The 24,223-nt window shown below is 38.6% G+C and overlaps 4 protein-coding genes across 5 annotated transcripts; 1 reads left to right on the forward strand and 3 right to left on the reverse strand.

Annotated features, from left to right (window-relative positions):
• Positions 1-3,992: 3,992 nt before the first annotated feature.
• LOC137967080 (NDR1/HIN1-like protein 26) lies at positions 3,993-4,634 on the reverse strand. The gene has a single exon (XM_068813504.1). The coding sequence runs from the start codon at positions 4,632-4,634 to the stop codon at positions 3,993-3,995; it is 642 nt and encodes a 213-aa protein (XP_068669605.1).
• A 7,655-nt stretch (positions 4,635-12,289) lies between these two features.
• LOC137935150 (NDR1/HIN1-like protein 1) lies at positions 12,290-13,184 on the reverse strand. The gene has a single exon (XM_068779820.1). It carries the CDS (start codon positions 13,115-13,117, stop codon positions 12,485-12,487), a length of 633 nt encoding a protein of 210 aa, XP_068635921.1. The 5' UTR covers positions 13,118-13,184; the 3' UTR covers positions 12,290-12,484.
• Positions 13,185-14,360: 1,176 nt separating this feature from the next.
• Positions 14,361-20,187, reverse strand: LOC137934943 (two-component response regulator-like PRR95). Of its 2 annotated transcripts, none has more exons than XM_068779540.1 (8): positions 19,888-20,187; positions 18,071-18,232; positions 17,839-17,969; positions 17,538-17,696; positions 16,410-16,563; positions 15,889-16,300; positions 15,085-15,781; positions 14,361-14,714 (listed from the first exon to the last, which is right to left on the reverse strand). In XM_068779540.1, exons 1-8 carry the CDS (start codon positions 20,069-20,071, stop codon positions 14,628-14,630), a joined length of 1,986 nt encoding a protein of 661 aa, XP_068635641.1. In that variant the 5' UTR covers positions 20,072-20,187; the 3' UTR covers positions 14,361-14,627. The 2 variants fall into 2 exon arrangements, with proteins under 2 accessions (XP_068635641.1, XP_068635642.1); XM_068779541.1 differs by lacking the exon at positions 19,888-20,187 and adding an exon at positions 19,472-19,879.
• Positions 20,188-22,007: 1,820 nt separating this feature from the next.
• On the forward strand, positions 22,008-24,223 carry LOC137967219 (putative pentatricopeptide repeat-containing protein At3g13770, mitochondrial). Its single transcript, XM_068813732.1, has 2 exons — positions 22,008-22,662; positions 22,927-24,223. Exons 1-2 carry the CDS (start codon positions 22,067-22,069, stop codon positions 24,122-24,124), a joined length of 1,794 nt encoding a protein of 597 aa, XP_068669833.1. The 5' UTR covers positions 22,008-22,066; the 3' UTR covers positions 24,125-24,223.

Here is a 24,223-nt window from a genome sequence, read left to right on the forward strand (position 1 = left end):
CACAATCTGTTATTTCAACAGCCAATGGTAGTACCTCTCCTATTACTGGGGAAAGATCTGTTATCTTATCCAATAATCTGACATTAGATACTGTCCTTGTGGTTCCCTCTCTTGAATATAACTTTTTGTCTGTTAGCCAAATTACTTCCACTCTTGCTTGTACTGTAACTTTTTGGCCCTCATTTTGTGTCTTTCAGGACATTCTAACCCAGAAGATTCTTGGTTATGGTGTTAGACGGGGCAAACTCAACTATTTGGAGTTGACAGAAAACGGGGGATCGACAATCAGTCAGACAAATCAAGCTAGCAGTGAAGATAATGCTCAAACAACTGTATGGTTATGGCACCGACGATTAGGCCACCTTTCCTTTGGTTATCTTAAGAAATTGCGGCCTCAACTTTTTTCAGGTTTGACTGATGTGCATTTTCATTGTGACACATGTGAATTGGCTAAAAGCCACCGTATTGCTTATTTCCCGAGTTTGAATAAAAGTTTCGAACCTTTTGCGGTTATTCATTCTGATGTTTGGGGTCCAGCCAAGATTCCCTCTATTTCTAGAGCTCGTTACTTTGCGACTTTTATTGATGAATGCACTAGAATGACTTGGGTCTCTCTGCTTATCCACAAAAGTGATGTGAGTCTAGCATTTCAGAAATTTCATACCATGATACATACTCAATACCAAAAGCAGATTCGTGTTTTGCAATCTAACAATGGTACTGAGTTTGTTAATGCTTCTCTCGAAACTTTTCTGACCACTCATGGAATTCGTCACCAGACTTCTTGCACCTATACTCCCCAACAGAATGGATTGGCAGAAAGAAAGAATAGACAACTTTTGGAAATAGTACGTGCCTCTCTCTTTGGCATGAACATGCCTCGATTTTATTGGGGTGAAGCTATCACATCTGCTGCCTACCTCATCAATCGAACACCTTCTAAAGTACTGGATTTTCAAACTCCTCTACATAAGCTCCAATCCCTGATTTCAATTCCCCATCTTCCAAATCTTGAACCCCGAATTTTTGGGTGTACCGCTTATGTTCATATCCCAAAGATCTTGCGAAATAAACTTGATCCATGTGCCAAGCGATGTGTATTTGTTGGCTACTCTGATCTTCAAAAAGGATATTGGTGTTATGATCCACACACCAACAAGCTCCATGTGACTTTAGATGTCTCATTCCATGAATCAGTCCCTTATTATTCAGGGGGAGTTTCTTGGACATCTCTTCAGGGGGAGAGTTCAAATGAAGAGAATGTTCCACATGAAGCTAACAGAGATGTTGAAAGAGGTGCCAAATTTATTGAGTTAGAAGCGGTGAATGAATTTTTTAAGTGTCATGATGTGCAACAAGACTGTGATTCAGTAATTTCACCTGAAGAACCCCCAGAGTTGCCCCCGTCTGCACCAACAACTGAAGAATCAACCCAGAATGTTCCTCCTCAGGTAAATACGAATCCTATGTTTGATGAGTCTACTAAAACATGTCTTCCTACAGAAAACATAACCTCTAGATATCCACAAAGATTGAATAGGGGAGCTTCAAAAAAACAGTATGAACCTGATCTTGAAGCAAAGACCAAATACTCAATCAATAACTATGTGTCCTCCCATAGGTTGACTAAATCATATGCATTTACTATTGATCAATTATCCAGGGTTTCTATTCCTAGTAATGTGCAGGATGCATTAGCTTATCCAAAATGGAAAAAAGCGATGAACGAAGAGATGGAAGCTCTACAAAAAAATGCCACTTGGGTACTTGTTCCCCAACCTAAAGGAGTAAAAACAATTGGATGTCGATGGGTGTTCACATTGAAACTCAAACCGGATGGAAGCATTGACAGATATAAAGTTCGGCTAGTTGCAAAAGGATATACGCAAAGGTATGGGATAGACTATCAGGATACTTTTGCACCAGTAGCTAAGATCAATACAATTCGTATTCTTATATCTATAGCAGCAAATCGAGACTGGCCTCTGCAACAATTTGACGTTAAAAATGTTTTCCTCAATGGAGACTTAGAAGAAGAAGTCTACATGGAACTACCACCAGGTGTAAAAAGTGGTTCTTTGTCTCAAGGTAAAGTTTGTAAATTGCAGAAGTCATTGTATGGGCTGAAACAGTCACCTAGAGCATGGTTTGGGAGATTCTCGGCTACAATGAAGGAGTTTGGGTATAAACAAAGTAACTCAGATCATACTTTGTTTATAAAATACAAAGAAGGAAAGGTAACAACATTAATTGTATATGTTGATGATATGGTCGTGACAGGAGATGACACAGGAGAAATGCAAGCTTTACAGGAGTATTTAGCTACTAAATTCGAAATGAAGGATCTCGGACAACTTAAATATTTTATGGGTATTGAAGTTGCAAGATCGAAACATGGAGTCTTCCTTTCACAGCGAAAATATGTGTTGGATCTTCTAGCCGAAACCGGAATGCTTGACTGTAAACCAATAGAGACACCGATGGAAATGCATCATAAACTCGGAATTTTTCCAGATCAAATTCCAGCAAACAAAGGGCATTATCAGCGATTAGTTGGAAGATTAATCTACCTATCCCACACAAGGCCCGATGTAGCATATGCAGTAAGCGTTGTGAGCCAGTTCATGCATGCGCCAAGTGAAGAACATATGGAAGCCGTCTATCGGATCTTGAGATACTTAAAGAGTGCTCCAGGAAAAGGTTTGTTATTCTTAAAAAATGGTATCTCTAGTATTGAAGGGTATACAGACTCTGATTGGGCAGGTGATCAGACAACCAGAAGATCCACGTCGGGTTACTTTACTTTTGTGGAAGGGAATCTTGTCACTTGGAAAAGCAAAAAACAGAAGGTAGTATCAAGTTCAAGTGCTGAAGCTGAATTTTGAGGTATGGCTCATGGTGTATGCGAGTTGTTATGGATACGGAATATACTGAGAGACTTAGGGATTGAATACGACAAACCTATGAATCTTCACTGTGATAACAAGGCAGCTATCGCAATTGCACACAATCCAGTTCAACATGATCGCACTAAACATGTTGAAGTTGATCGTCATTTCATCAAAGAGAACCTCGATGCAAAGATTATACAATTCCCCTTTATTCAATCTGCGAGTCAAATGGCTGATATGCTCACGAAGGCAGTATTAGGGAAAGCATTTCATGGTATAATTGACAAGTTGGGTTTGACTGATATCTATGCACCAACTTGAGGGGGAGTGTTGAAATATATAGCTGTATAGCGTGATCGGAGGAAACTGTATAGCGTGATTGTTTCCTCCGATCCCGTGATTATATTCTTGATTTTATTCCTTGATTTTAGGATCTAAATTGATCCTAAAATCAACTTGTAATGTATTATAAATACCTCCTAAACGGAGAAGAATAAATCATTGGAAAACCATTCGTTCAACCTCTGTTCTTATTTTTCGGTTCTCTGTTTTACACAGAAAGGGCCCCGCGATGGCCAGAAAAAGACCAGGTGTTTCTCTTAGATGAATAATTAAAGGGACGAGTAACATGGAAATACGAAGATCCCTTACTCAGAGATGAAAGCAACTGCACTCCCCAGTCCCCGCTCTTTATTTTTCTTCATAACAGGAATCTCATCATCAACTCCTTTCTCCACAGAACCAAAGTAAGAAACGTCTCATCCTCACTTTCAAATTCAAATATACGAATTTAGATACAGTCGCACCATACGTTCTCAGCTCAAACGTATCACTCAAAAAGGAAGAAGAGAGAAGAAAGGTAGAAACACTTTTAAGTGAAGTTGCACAATCACCTTTCTGCACTCTTTATTCTTACAAGAACTTTGGTCACAATCTCATAATTAAAATACAAAGAGAAGCAGCAAGAGCAATGCCCACTTTCTTTTATCTCCCTGGTTATACAGTACTGCCAACTGAACTCAATCGATTGTAAACTGCAAATCACCAATCAAAATTCAAAGCAGACTTGCTAGACACTGATGGGCAGCGAGGGATTATTCATCACAGATCAATAGAACACTGGACTCCTTGCTTGGAAGAAGAACTAGTCAGGGAAGCAGAGACTGCGTTGGGACCAAGAGCCATGGCTGCCAGGCAATCGACATTGAAATGGTAGTGACCGGAGACCCAACTGCCCACGTTCCACCGAAGCTGGCCGTTCAGCTTCAGATTCAAAATCATTCTCCCTTCCAGTTGATCCCTGCTCACTTCGTCACCGAAAGACGGAGCTACAGGGACCAAGTTGCCGGACAAAAGAGCACTTAAAATATTGCTCTCTTCGTGGCCTTGATGGAAAGGAGGAAGAGGAGCGTCAAGTGTTATCTTCTGCCCTTTATAAGAAGCATAAACTTGAAGCCGGTCATAATAGATCCCTACTCTCCGGTTCGGGTTCTTGGAGACCAAAGTGATTTGAATCGTGGAGTTCAGAAGATGGGGACCGGAGAGGTTGAGCTGGTAGAGATCGGACTCTTTGAGATAGAAGTGAGGCTTGGAGAGAGGGTGGACGAGCCATACAACAAACACCAGGGAGAGGAGGGAGAGAACCAAAGTGGAGATGATGTAGAACAGCTTTTTGTAAAATTTCTCTACATTCAATCCTTGTTTGGCGCAGTGTTTCGGAGATCTTATGGGGAGCTGAGACATTTGCAGTAGGGGAAGGAGTCTGAAGAAACAGAGCAGAAGGGAGTCGAGGGGGAGGAGGGAATACAAGGCCGAGAAGAAGGCTGATGGGTTTAATAAAAATATATAAAAAAAGGCTCCATGAACAAAGCAGCAATTATTTCTGCAGAGGAGCTAGCTTTTGACCGGCAACCATGAATGGAGTGATTAGTAGTCCTAAAGCGGCTTCATTAGCCATTGATCAGTCTTGATTTTTTTCTGGTAAACCGCCTTAATCAAGCTGAAACCACTAATCTATCTACTCATACTTCTACCCTATTGTATGCAGTTGACTCTTCAAATGCCCACCTTCCTAAATATATAAACCACCCCAAGCAGAAAGAATTTTTGGAAATGTTAAGCAACTTCAGCTTAATTGTTTTGGGATAAATTTAAAACCAACTTTAATATATCTTCAGAGTAACAAAAGCATCATGGACTCAGCTTCACTCCACTTAGATGTCCATTTGTTCATAAGAAAACATATTTAGAGCCACATTAAAAACAAATGTGAAATTTTATAGTCCACTAATTTTGGTGATGAAGTTCCCAGGTCGCTCCTCTGGGTATTTAAGTTTCTTTTGGAGGAAGAGATCAGGAGCAGATACTATAGAGATTCGTCAAAGTTTATACCAAGATATACAAGGGATATCTGAGGCGGAGCAAGGTCAGGGAGGACAGCTTTTGGAATAATTGAGTAGCATGGCTAGCCTTTACAGAGATTGGAGAAAAATGGAGCAGAAAAGCAAGAAACAGTTGGCATCTGAAGGGATGGCTCTTAACTCGCTCCATAAGCTTCTAGACCTTAATTTAGTGATTTTAATAACGAGAACAGAATCAACAGAAATCCCTTTACTACTGTTCTATTTATTACAAGATGCGGGTCCTCTTCAGCTTATTGTTATTGTCAGTAGAAGAAGCGAAAAGATGAAGAATCTCCACGGTTCTGCCGCCGAGACCAAGATCTTGTAGTCTTCAAATGTTAGTTTTTGTTTCTTTGCCTCTCCCCGTCTGGCTGCTGCGGATGTTCAGGTTTTCAGTAAAGCTGCGGATGTCCAGGTTTTAATGTCCGTGTTAGGAGAATACGCAAGTATACCCATATGTACTAATGATAGTGTATAAAGGAAATTGGAAAGGTAGAATGAGTAGGTTATTACTCTTGTGTTGGATGAGACCTTTGATTAATGTTCTATACAAGATGATATGGACTTCACTTGGGACAAGTGGGCAATCAAGATCACTTACGGGATGCTAATTGAGGGTTGTGGACTAGCCAATATTATGTTTATGGATCCATTGAGTCCAACTCTAGAACATCTGTAGGAATGAATAAGGACCTTATTGTGATAACCAATAAGGGTATGTGTGTATGTGTAGAACAATCACTACATGAGGAATAAGGACCCTATTGGAAAACCGATATGGGAATGTGTAAGTGGAACTGCTATTACACAAGAAATAAGGACCTTATTGGGGAAACCAATAAGGGTATATATGTGTGTGTGTAAAATAATCACTACATGAGAAATAAATGACCATATTGAAAAATCGATATGGGTATGTATGTAGAAGGCAACCATAAGGACCTTGTTGGGAGACCAACAAGGGTGTGTGTGAGGCATCCATAAGGACCTTCTTGGGGGGCCAACAAGGATATGTGTGTGTAAGGCAACCATAATGACCTCATTGGGAGACCAACAAGGGTATGTGTGATTAAGGCAACTCGAAGGACCTAGTTGGATGATCAACAAGGACAGAACAAATGACATGTCATGCCTGAATTTTTAGACTCGCTTATCTATGAGGCTTTAATTATGTGATTTTCATCCAGTTAATTTGTTTATATCGTTCTTGAACCAAAAATTCTTTTTCAATTGAATCCTACTAATATTGCCTTGGGCGAGCTAAGCAAATCTTCAATCCTGCTGAATTAATGCACTAACAACTTATGATCTTTTACCTTTGCCTAACGAAAAAAAAGAACAAAGAGTATCCCCACCCACCCTTTCAACTGATGTTCCTAGGGGTTTCAATTCTCTTCCATTTGTATGAATATTTTGATGATTGTACTTATTTTTAGGGGTGGCATGGAACCAAGCCAATTCACAAATAGTTCGAGCTCGGTTCGGTCTCATTTGCATCAACAGCATTTTGTTATCTTCCATTTACTTATTTTCTACTTCTTGGTAAGCTTTAGATCTAAAGAGCATGTTGGCTGATTTTCTTTCCATAATTCCCAATGAATAGTATGTATGTAAACTGGTATGTCAGCATGCTTATTGTTTTTTATGAATTCTGAAAAGGATTATACCGATGCATTTGTCTTAGTAGATGCAATTGAGCTCTCATTTCAAGACCCAATTATGTTGAAGTCTACATGTGAGCTGCCATATATCAATTTGCTTCTAAGTTCATTCCAGAAGCTCTGATGCAATGCAGTGGGAAACTCCATAAACTGGAATTGCTGCTCATTGAAATCTATCATCTTTTTTGGGATTAGGTGGTCTGGTATGGAGAATACCCCTATGATGTCTTGAATGAATTCCACCTGATCTTTATCCCACACAATTACCATTCCACCTACTGAGCCTATGGTATTTTACACTGTCCATTTTGCGTTTCTTTTATACCAGATGTTCTTAAACTCTGTCACAAACTGAACTTTCTTTTCCTTCTGTAATACTACTATGATTGTATGCTTTTCGAGATGCTCTCTAATTATTGCTCTTTACGGGGAGATCTTGTCTGTTGCATTTCATGACATGAGATTCAAGGACATGGCTCACTTGTGGTGAACATGGAAATAAGACTAGTTTGGTGTGTAATTTGTGAATTGCTTCTTTGGAGCACCTGATGGCGGCTCCCAAGTTGGCCAGCCATCGTAGTAAGTTTCTTACAAGTATTCTAAATTGGGTTTGAGACTTGCTCTTTTGATTCTTGGTTAGGCAAGTGTTGTAGTTAACAGGTTGAGGAGGTTGCATCAAGCCCTTAAGAGATCTGTTGGAAGATTTGCTTTTTCAGGCAAACAAAAACTGACCAAAGCTTTGAATTCTCTCAGTCTGGAGGTTTTAAAGACTTTGGATTTTCCATTTCAGCAGGGTTGAAGTTTGGGAGCATGGTTCTTTTGTTGAGGGCTAGTGAAAGCCCATTCTTCTACAACCCTTCTTTTTGGATTTTCACATCATTGTGCCATGTTTCCCAATGGTTTTGGCTATTACTCTAGTAGCTTGGTACTCAAAACAATATACCTTCAAGGAGAGAGGAATTTAATGGGCATGATGGACAATTGAATCAGGTTTTGAGCTCTGCTGGCTGGGTTCTAAGGCTTGCTTGTTTGCTTTCGTCCATCTTCACATAGCATGATTGAAGTCACCCCATTGGTTTGTTGCCTCATTGTCAATTGTTTCTCCAAAAATATTTTCAAATAAATCTGAAAATTTCCTTGCACCATAGATGTAGAGGAATGCCACGAATAGTTATCCAACAGTTTTCTTCGTTCCTTTTTTCTCTGGGTGCAATTCCAGAATTTCAGAGAGGTATGGGCCCAATGCTGTCTTCTATGTTTTTCCTTCACTGTAGCAAGGAGATGAGCCAAGAGTTCAGGCCTAGATGGGGTGTACCACAAGTTTTTCTACTGTTTTTCAATACTCAAGAGTGTTGGTTTTCAACACAGTCCAATTCCATGTCTTCCGGCTAGCCTCCTCATCAGTGACATTCAACTATTAAAAACTCATGCTATCCCCCCGAAAAGGGAGAGATTAATCACAGATACGGATAGGTCAACTACTGATTTTTTAGACATGGATCATCTCTCCCACCAGGATTTAGGATCATTCAATTGGTCACCCTTATGTTGGAGCATGCAACCCAAACCATGAAATTAATGCCTAATCTTTCTACTAAAAGTTTTTCTTACAATTCCAGAAATTGATCTTAATTTTTTTTGTAACATTAATGCATGTTCTACTCTTAAGTTCTGGTTGCTATTTTTTATTTATGTTTTTATTTTATTTTTTAGAAGTTAGTAGAAATATTAACATCTTCTACTCATTTGACGTCCATAGCTAAGACTAGTTTTGGTATAGCCATAGATAATGACTCAAGTCCATCAAAGTCTTGTCCCCCTCAAATGACTAATGTGATGGAAGGAAATCAAGACAAAGGTGCCCCAAATGAGGAACAAGTTGACCAGAGTACAAAAAGACAAATAGGGTCCCATGTGTGGTTGGAATTCAAAACAAAATCACTTCTAGATGGTGCAAAAAATGCTCTGTGTGCTAATTGTAAAACCAATTTGAGTATTATTAATAGTAGAGTGACCTCACATATAAGTTGACATTTGAAATATTGTCCTGGTAGAAAAGTGACAATACGAAAGCAAAAAAACATAAACTTTTAACCAGTGGGGTCAAATGTTGATCATAGTTCATCTGGCCTTCCTTTGATAGATTTTGGAGGCAAATATGATCAAGCTAAAATGAGAATGTTTATTTCTTATTGGATTCTTATGCATGAGCATCTGTTCATAATATTAGAAGAGGAGGGATTTAATTTTGTAATAAAGATGGAAAATATAAATTATGAAAAAATATCTTATAAGACCATTAAAAAGGAGTGTATGGAGGTGTATAAGGTAGAGAAAAAAAATAAAACTTTACGACAACAGATTAAGAAGATTAGTCATACCACGGATCTTTGGAAGTCCCAAAGTCAAAATATCGAATTCAAGATTATTACTGGACATTTTATTGATAGTAATTAGAAACTAAAAAAATGAGTCTTGAATTTTGTGCATGTTCCTCCTCCTTGTCACGGTGTTGACATAGTAGATGTTATTTAAAAGTATTTGAGATATTTTAAAACAAAAAATAAATTATTTGGTATGTTAGTTGATAATATTGCATATAATGATGTTTGCTTGAGAGTTTTGAAAGATGATTTTTCAAGAAATAGGAAATTAGTTTGTGGTGGGAAGTTATTTCATGTGCATTGTTATGCTAATATTCTAAACTTATTAGTCCAAAATAGTTTTGTTGAAATTAAGGATATCATTGAGAATGTGAGTGAGAGTGTCGAATTCATTAATCAATTTGAAGCTAGACTTCACACATTTTCTAAAATTGTGCAACAACTACAACTAGGAGCAAAAAGGTTGGTTATTGATTGTCCAATTTGTTAGAATTCTACTAATGATCTGTTATCTTCTGCATTAAAATTCAAAGATGAATTTCCTAGATTTCGAGATAGAGAGCCAACTTATGATTGTTTGTCAAGTCTTGATGAATGAAAAAAATTGAAATAGTGTGTGAGATTCTAAAAGTATTTAATGCAGTTCCAAATATCATTTTTGGGAGTAACTACCCTACTTCTAGTTTGTACTTTAGTGAGGTATATAGGGTAAAAAAAAAATTAAATCTTTATTCTACAAATGAAAATGTTTTCATTAGGATAATGGTTGGTAAAATGAAATAGAAATTTGACAAAGACAGGGGTGAATGCAAATTTTTTTATAGTTGTTGGTTCAGTTTTTTATCCAAGGTTCAAATTAAGATTAATTGAAATGTGTTTTCCATAGATATATTTTGAGGTGGAAGCTAGAATGAACATAAACTTAGTTCGACGGACCTTATTTGAGATCTATGATGAATATATAGCCATGCGTAATGTGGAAACTAGTAATGAAGAAATTGTTTCAAGTATTAACTCTACGGGTGTTTCTACAAGTTGTAGTTCACATTCCTCATCAAGTTCAGGTTGATCAAAATTAATAACTTATTTAAAATAAGTGGAAGTAGTGAGTTTACCAAAGTTAGAATTGGAAAATTATTTTGAAGACAGTGTATATATTTGTAAGGCAATTTCACAATATGATTTTGATGTTTTAGAATGGTAAAAAGTGAATAAATTAAAATTTTGGGTATTATCTAAGCTGGCAGTAGACATCCTTGTAATTCTCATATCTACAGTAATCTCAGAGTCTCCCTTGGATGCTAGTGGTAGAGTAATAGACCCATATCGTTCTTCCTAGGCACCAAATACATTTCAAGCTTTGATTTGTGGCGGTGATTGGGTTCAGGTTCTTCATGGTGTCAAGAAAAATCAAAAGGTGAACTACTTTTGATTAATTATTTATTATGATATTTTTAGTAAAAAGATAGTTTTATTTATTAATTTTTTGTTTGATGATTGTAGCCTATGGAGATAATGCAACTATTTACTTGATTTTTCATGTTTTTCTCATCTTGGTAATTTTAATATTTTGTACTACATTAAGTAATTGGTAATGGAAGAGTATTTTTTATCAGACAATAATAAGTTTTATTCTTTTATTTTTAGCATAGGTAGAGATTTTGCTCATACAAGTGGGGACTTAGCATATTGTTTCCTATCACAAAGAGCAAGAGTTGGAGTTTATAAATTTATACTGGATTTATATTTTGTGTTTGGGTGATTGTAAATTTGACAGAGATATTTCATTTAAATTTTTTTGTTTGGTAATTGAACGAAGTTTATGCATAATATTATGCAGTGCTTATGAACAATTTTATGCAGAGTGTATAGACAATTTTATATAGAGTTTATGTATAATATTTATGTAAAATTTTATGTAGATGTCATGCACAATTTTAAGTAAAATTTATGCATAATTGTATGTATAGTTTATTTGACATGTATTTTATGCAAATTTTTAAATATAGGTTGGAGCACAAACTCGGCTGGAGCTCAAGCTTAAACTTGGTTAAAATTTATAAGCTCGAGCTCAATTTAAACTTTAGGTTTGAGGGTGAGCACGAGTTCAAAGTATTCGGATGAAGCCCAGTTCAAACATATAAGCTCGGCTAGACTCGATGCCACCCCTACTAATTTTATAAGAATATTTTATTTTATCCATTTATTTACTTGTTTACCCAATTATTTACGAATAATCTGATAAACAAATGGATATTTTATTTCGGTCAAAACGAGTAATAGGATAAATATAAGAGAAATGGAACTAAGTAGCACAATATTCCTTACCCTTTTTCATTATTGACCATTTACAACCCTAGCTGTCCGTTATCCATTCAAAAAATCACTAGTGCGCATGTCCCACTGTTCATAAAATTCTCCTCGCCATTAATTTAATCACTCAAACCTTGGACAGACCCTTCCTCCGATCCTATTATACTCACTGTAATTGACTGAATTAGTTTATAAATTGGACGATCTTTGAAAATAGATCTACCTGTTTTCTATTCCTTTCTTCACAGAAAATGCGGAAGAATAGATACTGCTTTCTCTTTTCCTTTTTTTCGTGCTTCGGCCTTTAAAGCCTACTGTTGGATCGATAAGGAACCAGGCTTTTTCTTAGACCCACTTTCCTCGCGACCAAATTCTTCAAGTGGCTGTGAAGTTTTCATTTGTTCTCTTTGATTTAACCGCTGGAACTGGTTCTAATTACAGACCACAGTAGCGAACAAAAATGAAACAACCGAAACATGTGGCTTATTCCTGAAGGAAACGTGGATTCTTCACGAAGAAACTTCCAATTATTTTTTATGTTCGAAGTTGACACCTTACATCAGTTCGTCGGCAGCGTATTGCAAAGGTGGAAGAAACGTAAACAGGAGATGAACAGCAAGAACAAGAGGGACCTCTTCTCTTTGCTGAATTCTTCATTTATACTATATGTACTCCCTTACATGCCTTTTGATTGTTCTTCTCTTCAAAGAGAGTATTTGAAACAAGAAAGAAGAAAGAAGAAAAGAAGATCACCATGATGTGAAATGTTTACAAACTGTTTAAACCCTATGAAAAAAGAAAAAGAACAAAGAAAATTAATCACAGAGAAAAACTCAAACATCGACACTGCAATCTGGAGCTCCAAGCAAGGGGGCTTGGCCTGCAATCCCTTTTTTCAACCCTAGCATCATATCACATTTCACGTAAAGCCCATATCGCCCGGTTTTGATAGCTCCCGCCTTCCATCTCAACCGCCCCAGGAAAACCAGCCTCAGTCCCATCACCCCATACGCCTCGTCAGTCACCAGTCCATTCGCCACATGCTGTGCCACCGGCACCGCCGACCCACTCAGCATGGGCGACATCGATACCGTCGCCCGGTGCCCTAGAACCAGCGGCGGCAGCGGCAGGGGAGGCGTGATGGCCTGGTTCTTGTAGGAGACGAAGACAGTGAGGCGGTCGTAGTAGATGGTGACCCGGTCGTTCGGATTATGGACGAGGACGGTGAACTGCATGGTGGTGGAGATGACGACGGGGGAAGACGTGTTCAGGTCGTAGATGGCGGCTCCCACCACGCTGAAGTGAGGACGGTGAGGACGGTAAATGAGCCAGACGACGAGAACAGTGATCCCGGCGAGGAGGAGGAAGATGGTGAGGGAAATTAGAAGCATGCGGCGACGGCTGTGGTAGTGTTCAGTCATGGCTTTGTGTATATGATGCTCTCTGGGAGGGGAGGTCTCGGTCATCTTACTAGGCTATTATTCTTCTGCCACAGGAGAAGCTGTGAGAGAAGTGGTAAGGCTTATATGGAGGATGGAGAGGGAAAAGGTGTCCAGTAAAGGGAAGAGGTTGGTGGAGGGATGGAAAAATGGCTGAAGAAGAGAATCTGTTCGACATTTGGAAGAGGTAGAGGAAAAAGGAGAGGAGAGAAGAATCGAGCGTATAAAGTTAGTTTTGTGAGACGGAATTGGGTTTCTCTTTTCTTTTTCTTTTTGTGAGTTCATACTTTCTTTCTGTTTTTCTAAATGTAGCTCAAGGATATGGGACAAAACCACTACCCTTCATTTACAGTTTCACTTACAGTCTTCATTGTGAAGTTTTATCACTCAGGCTGACTTAAAGAGTCATTCATGCCATCTAGGTTTAGATGTTTTTTTACTAAGCACTTACGCGTACATCCCCCCAGGGCAGAATTTTTCCAATTTTGGTAAAATCGCCGAGTGTTCTTCATCAAAGAAAGAAACGAACGAGGATAAACACAGAAAGAGAAGAATCTCTGACAAATCTCCGTCCCATGGACAAGGAGTTCCATTGGAGACTGTAGAAGAAGCTTTTGAGGGTGTGAGAGACTGTAGGAGAAGCTGCTTTTTCTTCTTTATAAACAGAGGAAAGTTGAAAAAAGTCATTTGGATTTTAAACGGGGTGGCGATGAGCTTTGGAGAAAAAGAGAGGAGCTCGCCGACAAACGGATAAGAACTTTGACTCGTGCATGCATGGAAAAACGACGTGGGAAGCTTTGAGAATGGCCTCTGCTTCGTTGTCGCCCAGTCAGAATGTTGGAGAGGGGGCCCCACGAAGTTTGGATTATCTGCTTTTGTTCTTCCTGTTTTATTGTCTTCATTGCCCATTATATAAGTCTATTCCTTAACAATTACCTATATTTTTTCTATTTTTTCTCTTCCCTCCTCCTTACATCCTCGGCCTGAATGCATTCATTGGTTCAGCCATCTACAGTCGCCAAAAATCATGACAAGAATCCATGTTGCAGACTGAGAGACCAAAATCAGAATCACATAACAGTATTAAATTTCAAAAATCTCATTTCTCTCTATTCGGATTGGGGTACAGGCCGGAGTGGAGAGTTGGGATTTATCAGAAGTATCTCAGCTTCCAGTACTACAAACAAATAATTCCAAGGTGAAAAACAACCTGGACATTATAGGCTTTTAACGCCGTAATGACACTCCTGCAGATGTATATTCACATACAGAAAAAATTAACAATGGATCCTTGAATTTGGTAGATATACATGTATCAACAGTTAGCCGATAACAACAGGTTAATAGTGCCTCCAACATATCAAGGGTAACTCTTCTGAGATCCTTCCGTCTCTATTGACTGCTCTTGGCAGAGCAGTGGGTTAAAGAACTCCTGTCTACTATCTCAGGTACTCCACTGTAAGTCAGTTCGTTTCAACAATGTCCTTGATTTTGAATTTGAACCAATATAAACACCAGTGTCCCAAAAATTCACATGTCAAGAATCAGACTGTACTTGACGAACAAACTGCCCTTTCACTCGAGGCCTTTGCTCTGCAAGTCTTTTCCTGCTCTGATATCGAACCTGTCATGCAATTCTACATTAAAACCATACATTCCAACAACTACAACTACTACAAAAACAACAGCACTATAACAAGAAGAATTAACTATAATAATAACAAGAAGAATAATACGAAGGAGAAGAAAAGCAACAAGCATTTTCTGCCACTTTAAGGCATGAAATCCCTGAATCTAGGTGAGGTGATGACAGGGAACAGCAACTACTATTTTGCTTCTCAACTTGACCAGACAATCGCAAAACTTGTGCTATCCAGCACATGAAAACAATCACTGTTTACCAAAAGAGAGGCACTTATCCTGCATGTATTTTTTTTTTTTTTCTGGCACAGTTTAAAGAAGAAACAAGTCCTTATTTATAGCAATGTCAATACCTTCTTTTCAAAGCAGCGATCCTTCCTCTTCAACCGGAACTTGATTAAGGCTGCCTCCCTTTGGGAAGACCTGTAATCAACAACCCTGAATCCATCATTTGTGAATGGACCTTCATCAGTCCCACTTTCCACGACTGTTGCATGAGTTATATTCCTGTTACTGCCATTACATTCACTCCCAAATGCACTACTATTGATATAGCTTTTACTCCCATTGCATATTCCACTACTCCCGCTCTGAGCATTGAAGGAAGCACCATGTCTCGTACCATCTGATTCTAATTGATCATGCCTGGGCACAGGCTTGTAGATAGATTTACAGGTGTTTTGATCATGTAGATAATGACTCTCCTCAGCATGGTGGGCTTCTTGATCAGATTGATTTGAATTCTCATGAAACCCTTCCGACTGGTTGACAGGATTTGCAGACCATAAGGGTGGGCGTGGATGTCCATAAAACACAGGTTGTAGTAAAGCACCATACCCTGCATTTAATCCATCATAACCTGTGCCTCTGATTGGAACAGGAACAAGAGTCACCCCAACTCTAGGACAATCAGTGGCATCGAGAGGATCTTTGTTGAACAAGGGACTGTGAGGCCCACAGCTGGATTCTCTTGGTTCACTGTTGTAATTGGTTGTTTGGACTTGCTTGAGCATAGTCCGGTTATGTGGCCGTGTTATCTTATTGTTGTACCTGTAGAATAACATATGATTCAAACTATCTTCAGGAAAAATGGCAATAAACCTTTCAGAACAACATAATGTATAATTCTTCTACAGAGGATGGTTTGGAAGGCTCACCATGAAAAAGCTGAGGCATTTGAATGGTTCCAGAAAGCTCCTCCAGTAGCAGGATGCTTTCTCTCAACCTCATTGTTTCCCGATGCACATGGCTGAGGCCGCATAAGAGAAAGTTCAAGAAATGGCAAAGAAGTTGACTTGGAACAAAAGTTCTTTGCTTCTGAAAAATGTTCTTCATTCACACAATTCTGCACATTGTCATCTTCTCGGACATAAGTTGGCTCAAAATGCATATAATTGCATTGTGATCGATTATCTATTGCTCCAATGAAGTCAATGGCTTCTCTACATGGTTCAGAAATTTTTCTTAGGTCCTCATCAGAAGCACCCTTATCCAATGGTTTTCCTTCTATGCTCATCTCAATTGAACCCATCACTTGATTGCAAGAAGCTGCTTCGGATGTCAACTTCACTGATATATTTGAAATAAAAACAACTTTTTGTAAGAACCTATTAAGATATATATGCCAACTGCCATGGAAAGAATAGCATGATGAGACAGAGTATCAAGTGTTGCTCACCTTTAGCCTTCTCAGATATTGATAATGTGCTATTCAACTTCCCACATTCTTCGAAATTATGCCCTTCTTTGACAGGAGCAAGGGGCACTAGATCCTCCCGCATATTCTGCGTGTATGGACTTTCAACGTCTGCGTCCGGCTTTGCACACGAGCTCTGCACAAGTGATGTGTAAAAGTTCATGCAATTGTTGTCAGCAACTTGTGTCATGCAGTGACTTCTATAAAAGATTTGTCAGCTATCATTTTATGAGGTGTTTTTCCCATAGGAAGTCCAGATATGTTTGTAAGAGGATGCTCCAAAATTTGTCTTGATCTTGGGAGACAGAATTCTACTTAAAAAATCCATTCACTCTGATACTCGGAAAAATTTGAAGTTTATCACAAAATCAAACAAGTTCAGTTAATCCAACTCTCCAAAAGAGCGGATTTCCAAAAAGAAATAAAACATTATAACAAAATAAAGAATTGACCCCCCAATCAACAATCCGCTGAATATTGTATGAAAACCTACATATCTCTACTGTTATATTCTATTTTCTTTTCTTTGTTAGAATATTGATTACACCTCAAGCCTCAGTGAGGACCAACCCAAGACATCACATTACGAAACCCCCATGCAGCAATTGACCCACAGGATCAATCCACTAAATTATGTTCTCTAACTCTAGCTTTGCATATAGCTTTGCATAAAAAGACCAAAATAGCCTTACAAAATGTTATTGTGATTTTTGGAACTACACATGACTTATTTAAGATGGGGTCACTCTAATGATTTAAGACCGACTTAGAAACCATGTATTGGAATAACCACAGCCGTTGATATAGATTTTTAGGTGAGTCCTATATAAGTTGTGTCAATGCACAATCATGAGTGATTCACCTGCAATATACAATAGTACTTTGGGGGAAATATTTTTGCCTTTTTTATACCACAAATAGAGTAAACTAACAAAATCTAATAGAAGAAAAAACCACATATTTTTTTAATGATGTAGAAGATATAAGTATTACTCGGAAATAAGGGATTTATGCAATATCTCAGAGGTGCATAAGTAATTAGCCCTTAATCAAAAACAGAGAGACAATTCCCAAAAGGCAAGATAATGGGGAGACAGTAAGAATACTTACTTGACTGTCACTCCTTGTGTCACTGGATTCCATTTTCTTCTTTGTACAGACCACATTATCACTTGAGTGGTTACTTGCAGCATTATTTTCGGAAACAGCATCCAACTTCTTCTGTGGAGGAAAGTTCCCATCTTCTTGTTCTTTTAGAACACCAGTTGACTGTAGACAAAAGTACATGTTTGGTTTAAACTCAAAAAGATGGATAATGAGATAATCATTTATCTGGATGATTTAAGAAACACTATGATCAAGCAACCCAAATTAAACTAACATATTTTTTTCAGGAAGTACATAAACATACAGATTGCCTCCTCCAAACGTGCTGCCACAAGTTCCTGAGCTCATTTCTTCTAATAGGCTTGACAAGGAAGTCTGCAGCACCTCTCATCATGCAATTGAGTACCATACTAATGCAATCTTGTGAGGACATCACTGCAGGAATGACACAGTATGGTATGGCTGGTAAGACAAAATATGGATCTCCGGAAGTTCTTTCAAAAACAGGGAAAAGATTTCCTCACAATAAAACATACTTATGACAGGTATATCTTTGCATGCCTCATGTTCCATTATCATGGTGAGAAGGCAAAATCCAGTGACTGAGGGAAGTTCAACTTCAGTCAAGACAAGATCAATCTGACAAGCTTTCTCCTGCAGTGTTTCCCAAGCTTTTAAACCATCAGCCACTGCCACCACTGCTCAAATATTTCAAGAAGACCTTGTCAGTTTAAATTTATAACATTATGAGTTACAGAAACTGTCATCTATTAATATTATATGCTAGTTTCATCATTTCAGATAAATTAAAGAGGGCATTATGCGGGCACTTTGCCAAATACTTTGTCAATGGCTGGGTAGGCGAACAAAATAAAAGTAAACTGAACTCAAGTAGTCTGGACATATATGTTATAAGTCCAGATACAGTAGAACAAGTGGAAGAAAATTTCTAATGCATAACAACTGCAAGTCAATAATATATATCCCTTATCCAAAAATAATCATACTGAATATATGTTTCTCTTCATTAATTTTATCAATCCATTTTGCCTCAGTTACCATAATTTAGTGTGTCAGCTACTGTAATTTAATGTTTCCGCTCTAAATACACTTAAATCAACAGTCTAAAATTTGGAGAAGCACCTTTAGTTGAGTGAGAGCTTGTACATCCAAATAGGTCTCTGCTGTTTCTCTTCTCATAGATTAGAGATCATATTGTGAAAAGGAGACCATTGTAGCAATTCATCAAAAAGTCATTTTTGCTGTTTTGTTCATCCACGACATAGACCAATTGACTAGTCAGCACACACTCGCCCAGGATAGACCCAGTTGTTTTGCTTCTGAATCTATCAGATGAATCCTAGGTGCACATTGCACCCAGAATTCTCCACCACTACGACCCAATTATTTTTCTCATACACCATTAATGACCAATTTTCTCGCGTTAATTTTACTTTCTTTTTTTTTTTTTTTTTTTTTTGAGAAAGTTATTTTTACTGTAATTGGGTCTTATAATTTTGTTTGTTTTTTGCATGATCAACCAATTCAGTAGTTGTATTGTCCCTCATACACAGGCATCCTCTAAGACTATATAGCCAGCTGAACAAAACTGAAACCTAAAGTTGTTTTTGTATTTAAAATTCAAATATTGGTGTAAATTTTACTTAGACACAACCAACAATTGCTTTACTACAAAAGCCACTAACATAAAAAGCACAACTTGGACAAGCCCCTTATCAGAATTCTTTTACAGAAGAGAATAAACCACCAGATTATCTCCTTTTACACAAGAATGAAAGAGTGACGAAGCTGCAATTATACGAGGATGAATTTACTGCATAGTAGTGGATGCATTTCTGACTTTTCCTGGATTAAATTTTTAGAAAAAATGATAGAGATACTAGCAAAAAATCAGTTAAAAGTGAGTTTTCCAATACTTCGAATCCCGACACCTCCTCTTCCGCAAAGGCACTGACCGATCACCATAGAAGAGGCTCAGACGTCAATTCCAGTAACCAACCTCCCAGCTCCGCTACCTAAGGTACTATCGGAAAAATCCAAGTGTGCACAGCCCCAAAAGAAAACTGTAGACATTGCCAAACTAGTCCAACAGTTGAAAGCTTTCTGAAATCGCAAGCATCGGACCACCCATAGTCCGTTCTCAACAAAAGCAGAAATCTATGAAAAACGAAAACTGCAAGAAGAAGAAGAAGAAGAAGAAAAGGAGAAAAAAACATCTATTTCCTGCATGGCTAGAATTTTGACAAATACAGTCAAACCCCCACCAGAAAAAAAAACAGAAATCAATACCACGCAAAATAAGAAAATAGGAAAACAAAAGACACGAGCTCACCTTTGTAATTACATTTCCTCAACAACGCAGAAATGATCTGCCTAGTGGAATCGTCACCTTCAATCAAAAGAACTCGAAGAAACATGTGACGCATAAAGTTCTCCAACCTCACCGCCGGCATCTCGAATGGTCGGCCTCCTTCCACTTCCTTAACACCATCCGCGCTCGCAGCCACTTCGCCCATTTTTTTCTCCCCCTTCTAAAAGCCCTCCAGACGTCCAAGGAAACGAGCCAAGAACATCCTTCAGCTCGACCTCAGCTACTCTCTCTTCAATCCAATTTCCAATGTCTCCCCCACTTTCTCTCCCTCTCTCCACTCAAAATATCTACTCCGCTAAAATGCGCTGCGAGCACGAATATCTTACGACGGCGAGGGATCTTGGCTCGCGCCAAACGAGAGGTCACCGTCCGCGCTTCGCAAGGGCAGCGCGAAGCCACCAACCAAAACATCTAGAAGACAAAACCTTCGGCTTACAACCCCCGCGAATAAGTTAGTGGGCCCCGCTAGAGTTTACTGACGTGTCGCTCCACCCGTCCACTGGTTTGGATATTTTTGGGGGGCGAGGAAGCTCGCCCATCCAGTGCGGTTCTTCTGGGGCCCACAATGGAAAACGTGTTTGCTGCTGCGGCGAGTTCGGTTAGATATTTTCCCGAATCCGCTGTCAAGTTCCTGGATATGCGTTCCGGGATTTTCCACGTGTCACGTTTTGGAAGGTTATTCGTACTTTTTTTATTCTTTTGCCCATTATTTCGCCGGGGCCGGGACTCGAGGAGAGAAATGAAATTCAATTCTATCACATTCTGATGACGTGGCACAGTTTCTTCTCCACTTGTACGCAAGTCAAAAACATTGACCAAAATCATGACCACAGTTGATCGGAGTAAATCAATGGACAGGAATCATCAAGGGCGGGCCCAGGGAAAACGTGGCGGACAGAGGAACCTTGTATGAAGGAAAGAAATGGCGGAGGAACGAGGAGTGACGCAGCAGTAGGGAAGATATCACGTGAGGACGTTGGAAGACCGTGGGCTTGCCACGTGGTGGGTCATCCATCTCAGGTGATTTTTTTATGAAAGAAAAGAAAGATATTTTACCTAGCTGGGTGGTCGTGCTTTCTATGATAAAAAATAAGATAATAGTAATGTTGTAAATAAGCAAGCCACATTATGTGATAATTTGTAAACACCTTCACTTTTATTTTTATTTTTTCTTATTTTAATTTTGAAATAATTTTATTATTAATTTAATTTTGAAATTATATTACTTTTTATTTAAAATATAATATTAATTTTATGTTAATTTAATTACTATGGTTATTAAAAAAATTGATCACTATATTAAAATAAAATAAAAAAATTTCCTTTAAATTAAAAAAATTCTAATTAATGTAGTTATATTTAAATATTAATTTGATATTTAGATTATAAAATTATAAATAAAAATTAATTATAATTAAGACTATAGATATAAATCACTAATGTTCAACATTTTAACTAGGATTTCCTTTCTAAAACTTGAGTTGTTTGAAGAAATTCTTTGATCATTGATTGACTCTTCACTCCAATTGTTCTCATTAATTCACTTTTTAATTGGTTGATAGTTATTTTTATTTACCTCAAAACCTCAAAGATGATCGATCGTTCAGTTCTTTTGAATCCATCAACATATAATATTATTGTTTAAATACTATTGATGGAGTTGTTTGCTCTTTTTTTCAAGTCTATTAAGCTGGTTATTATACATTAGTATGTTCCATTGTAAAATATTAAACTCCTATGTGATAACTTGAAGTTAAATGGTACCGAGTTCATCACAATATTTTCTTTATTTTTTATATTTTTTATATTTTTTATATTTTTTTTATAGTTTTAAATTTAGGTTGAAACTCGAACTCTAATTTGAGATCGAACATATGTAGGTTCAAGCTTAGCTCAGATCCATGCCAACCCTAGTCTAGTATTAAAAATGACAAAAAATTTATAATAATTTTCATTGCTGGGGTTGTAGAAACCCTTCCCACCTTGAACCGGTACAGGGACTTTTCCCACGCCTGCCCCCTACTATGAGAGGTAAGAGGAGGGTTACCCTGTCCTTACGTCGGATCAAATTGGATCACGTTCCCAACTTTCAGACTTGCTGGAAAAATATTACACGAGTACCTGGGGAATCAGACCGCAAATGCCCAAGGCTGCAATTCTCCCTTCATCTCACGCCTCCAGACTCTTAACTGTATCCACCACGACTGAAAGCCTCTCGAATCTCATCTCTAGTCTCAACACCTGCATCTCTTCTATCCATCTCCGATGTTTCCATGCTAAAATTCTGAAGACCCGTTACTCAGCTGATGTCTTTCTCCTTACTCGCCTTGCCCACGCCTATCTCCGTTCCAATGAACTCTCTTCTGCAACGCGAATTCTCACTAAAGTCCTCCAAAGGCCACCACTTTTCCTGTGGAACGAAGTCATTAAAGCTTACCAGCACAATGGACTGTTTAACGATTCAATTGATCTTTATGATGCTATGACCGGGAGTGGAGTAAGACCCAACGAGTTCACATTCACGTTTGTGTTGCCAGCATGTGCGGCTGCGAGGTCGGTTTGGCATGGAAGAAGAATTCACGAAGACGTGCGGAGGAGGAGCTGCGAGAGAAATGTTTTCGTAGCGACGGCTCTCATCGATATGTATGGGAAATGCGGGGAACTTGGTCTAGCCAGGGAGGTGTTCGATGGGATGCCTGAGAGAGGAACCGCGAGCTTCAATGCAATGATTTCAGGGTAAGAAAGTGGAAGAGATGAACAATGAATTGCACAAGGAATATTTTTGTTTGTTCATTAGTTGCTACATATTGGAGATGTCTGGCAGTCAGGAGTCCGTGATTTTGCTTCACTGTGAGATCTGGCTGGTTGTTTGATCTCCTGCTGAAAGGGTAGCCTGAAGAAGTGTCAAGGCGATGCCCTTTCCCAATATTGAACAAATATACTACTACTATGAATGATATATTCATCAAATTGTGTAAATTAAAGTCTCTAGTTTTACAGGTATGTGATGAATGGTGAATGTGATGATGCAGTGTCCATCTTTAACCAGATGCAAAAATCTGGAATCCAACCAGATAAGATGACAATGGTGAGTGTCCTGCAAGCTTGTGCTTCTCTAGGAGCTCTGCAACAGGGAAGGTGGCTCCATGAACAAATGGTGCGGAGTCAGATGGAAATTAATGTCTACATAGGTGCTGCTCTTATCAACATGTATGCGAGGTGTGGAAGTATGGAGGAAGCCCAAAGAGTTTTCGACCAAATGCCTCAAAAGGATTTAATCTCTTGGACTTCAATCATCTCTGGCTATGGAATGCACGGACTCGTTGAAGCTGCAGAGTCATTGTTCACTCGCATGGTGGATTCGGGTGTTAGACCTGATGCAGTGACATTTGTTGGTGTCTTGTCTGGTTTCAGCCATGGAGGGAAGGTTGACAAGGGCTGGGAGTATTTCAACAAAATGATAAAGGAATTCAAGCTGAAGCCTACCTTAGAGCATTATAGTTGTATGGTGGACATGCTTGGCAGAGCAGGGAGGCTAGAAGATGCGGAAAAACTCATAAGGACAATGGCAATCTCACCAGATTCTGGTGTCTGGGGTGGGCTGCTTAATGCTTGCAAGATTCATAAAAATGTTTTGATTGGTGAAAGAGTTATTAAGGAGTTACTGAAACTAGAACCCACTAATGCTGGATGGTATGTGCTCATGTCAAATATCTATGCTTCAGCTAAGATGTGGGACGGGGTGTCGAGAATGCGTTTGATGATGAAAGAAAAGAAGGTTCCAAAACCTCCAGCGTGGAGTTCAATTGAAATTGGTGGTCAAGTTCATAGTTTTGTCGCGTTTGATCGAACTCATCTGAGATCAGATGCAATATATAAACTTTTGAAAGATTTGGAGGAGAGAATGAGATTGGAAGGGTATGTAGCAGAAACAAGCTGCGTATTGGGAAATCTGGATGATGATATGAAGGAAGAGATGCTGTGTGGGCACAGTGAGAGATTGGCAATTGCTCTTGGGCTACTTAGCACAGGAGAAGGAGAGGTTTTGAGGGTGATGAAAAACTTGAGAGTGTGTTTGGATTGCCATAATGCTACCAAATTGATTTCTAAAATTACACAGAGAGAGATTATTGTCAGGGACTCTAATAGATTCCATCACTTCAGAGAAGGTGTTTGCTCTTGTGGAGATTATTGGTGAAGCCACACACCCTGGGAATGATTTCCCAGCAACTAATCCATGGACTACAGAAGACAAAAACAGCCAACAATATGGGGAAGGAGATGGTTGCCCAAGAAC

This window comes from Aristolochia californica, unplaced genomic scaffold (genome assembly GCF_029961685.1).
Source record: "Aristolochia californica isolate CCGP_79_NKW_82.1479 unplaced genomic scaffold, dmAriCali1.0.hap1 SCAF_6, whole genome shotgun sequence".
Lineage (NCBI taxonomy): Eukaryota > Viridiplantae > Streptophyta > Magnoliopsida > Piperales > Aristolochiaceae > Aristolochia > Aristolochia californica.

Excerpts from the sequence above, each read along its gene's own strand:
- LOC137967080 (XM_068813504.1), bottom strand. The coding sequence starts at position 4,634 with ATGTCTCAGCTCCCCATAAGATCTCCGAAACACTGCGCCAAACAAGGA.
- LOC137935150 (XM_068779820.1), bottom strand. The coding sequence starts at position 13,117 with ATGACCGAGACCTCCCCTCCCAGAGAGCATCATATACACAAAGCCATG.
- LOC137967219 (XM_068813732.1), top strand. The coding sequence starts at position 22,067 with ATGCCCAAGGCTGCAATTCTCCCTTCATCTCACGCCTCCAGACTCTTA. Across the intron at positions 22,663-22,926 it reads TTCAATGCAATGATTTCAGG|GTATGTGATGAATGGTGAAT; the intron begins GTAAGAAAGTGG and ends CTAGTTTTACAG.
- LOC137934943 (XM_068779540.1), bottom strand. The coding sequence starts at position 20,071 with ATGGGCGAAGTGGCTGCGAGCGCGGATGGTGTTAAGGAAGTGGAAGGA. Across the intron at positions 18,233-19,887 it reads GAGGAAATGTAATTACAAAG|TGGTGGCAGTGGCTGATGGT; the intron begins GTGAGCTCGTGT and ends ATATTTGAGCAG. Across the intron at positions 16,301-16,409 it reads AATATCTGAGAAGGCTAAAG|TGAAGTTGACATCCGAAGCA; the intron begins GTGAGCAACACT and ends CAAATATATCAG.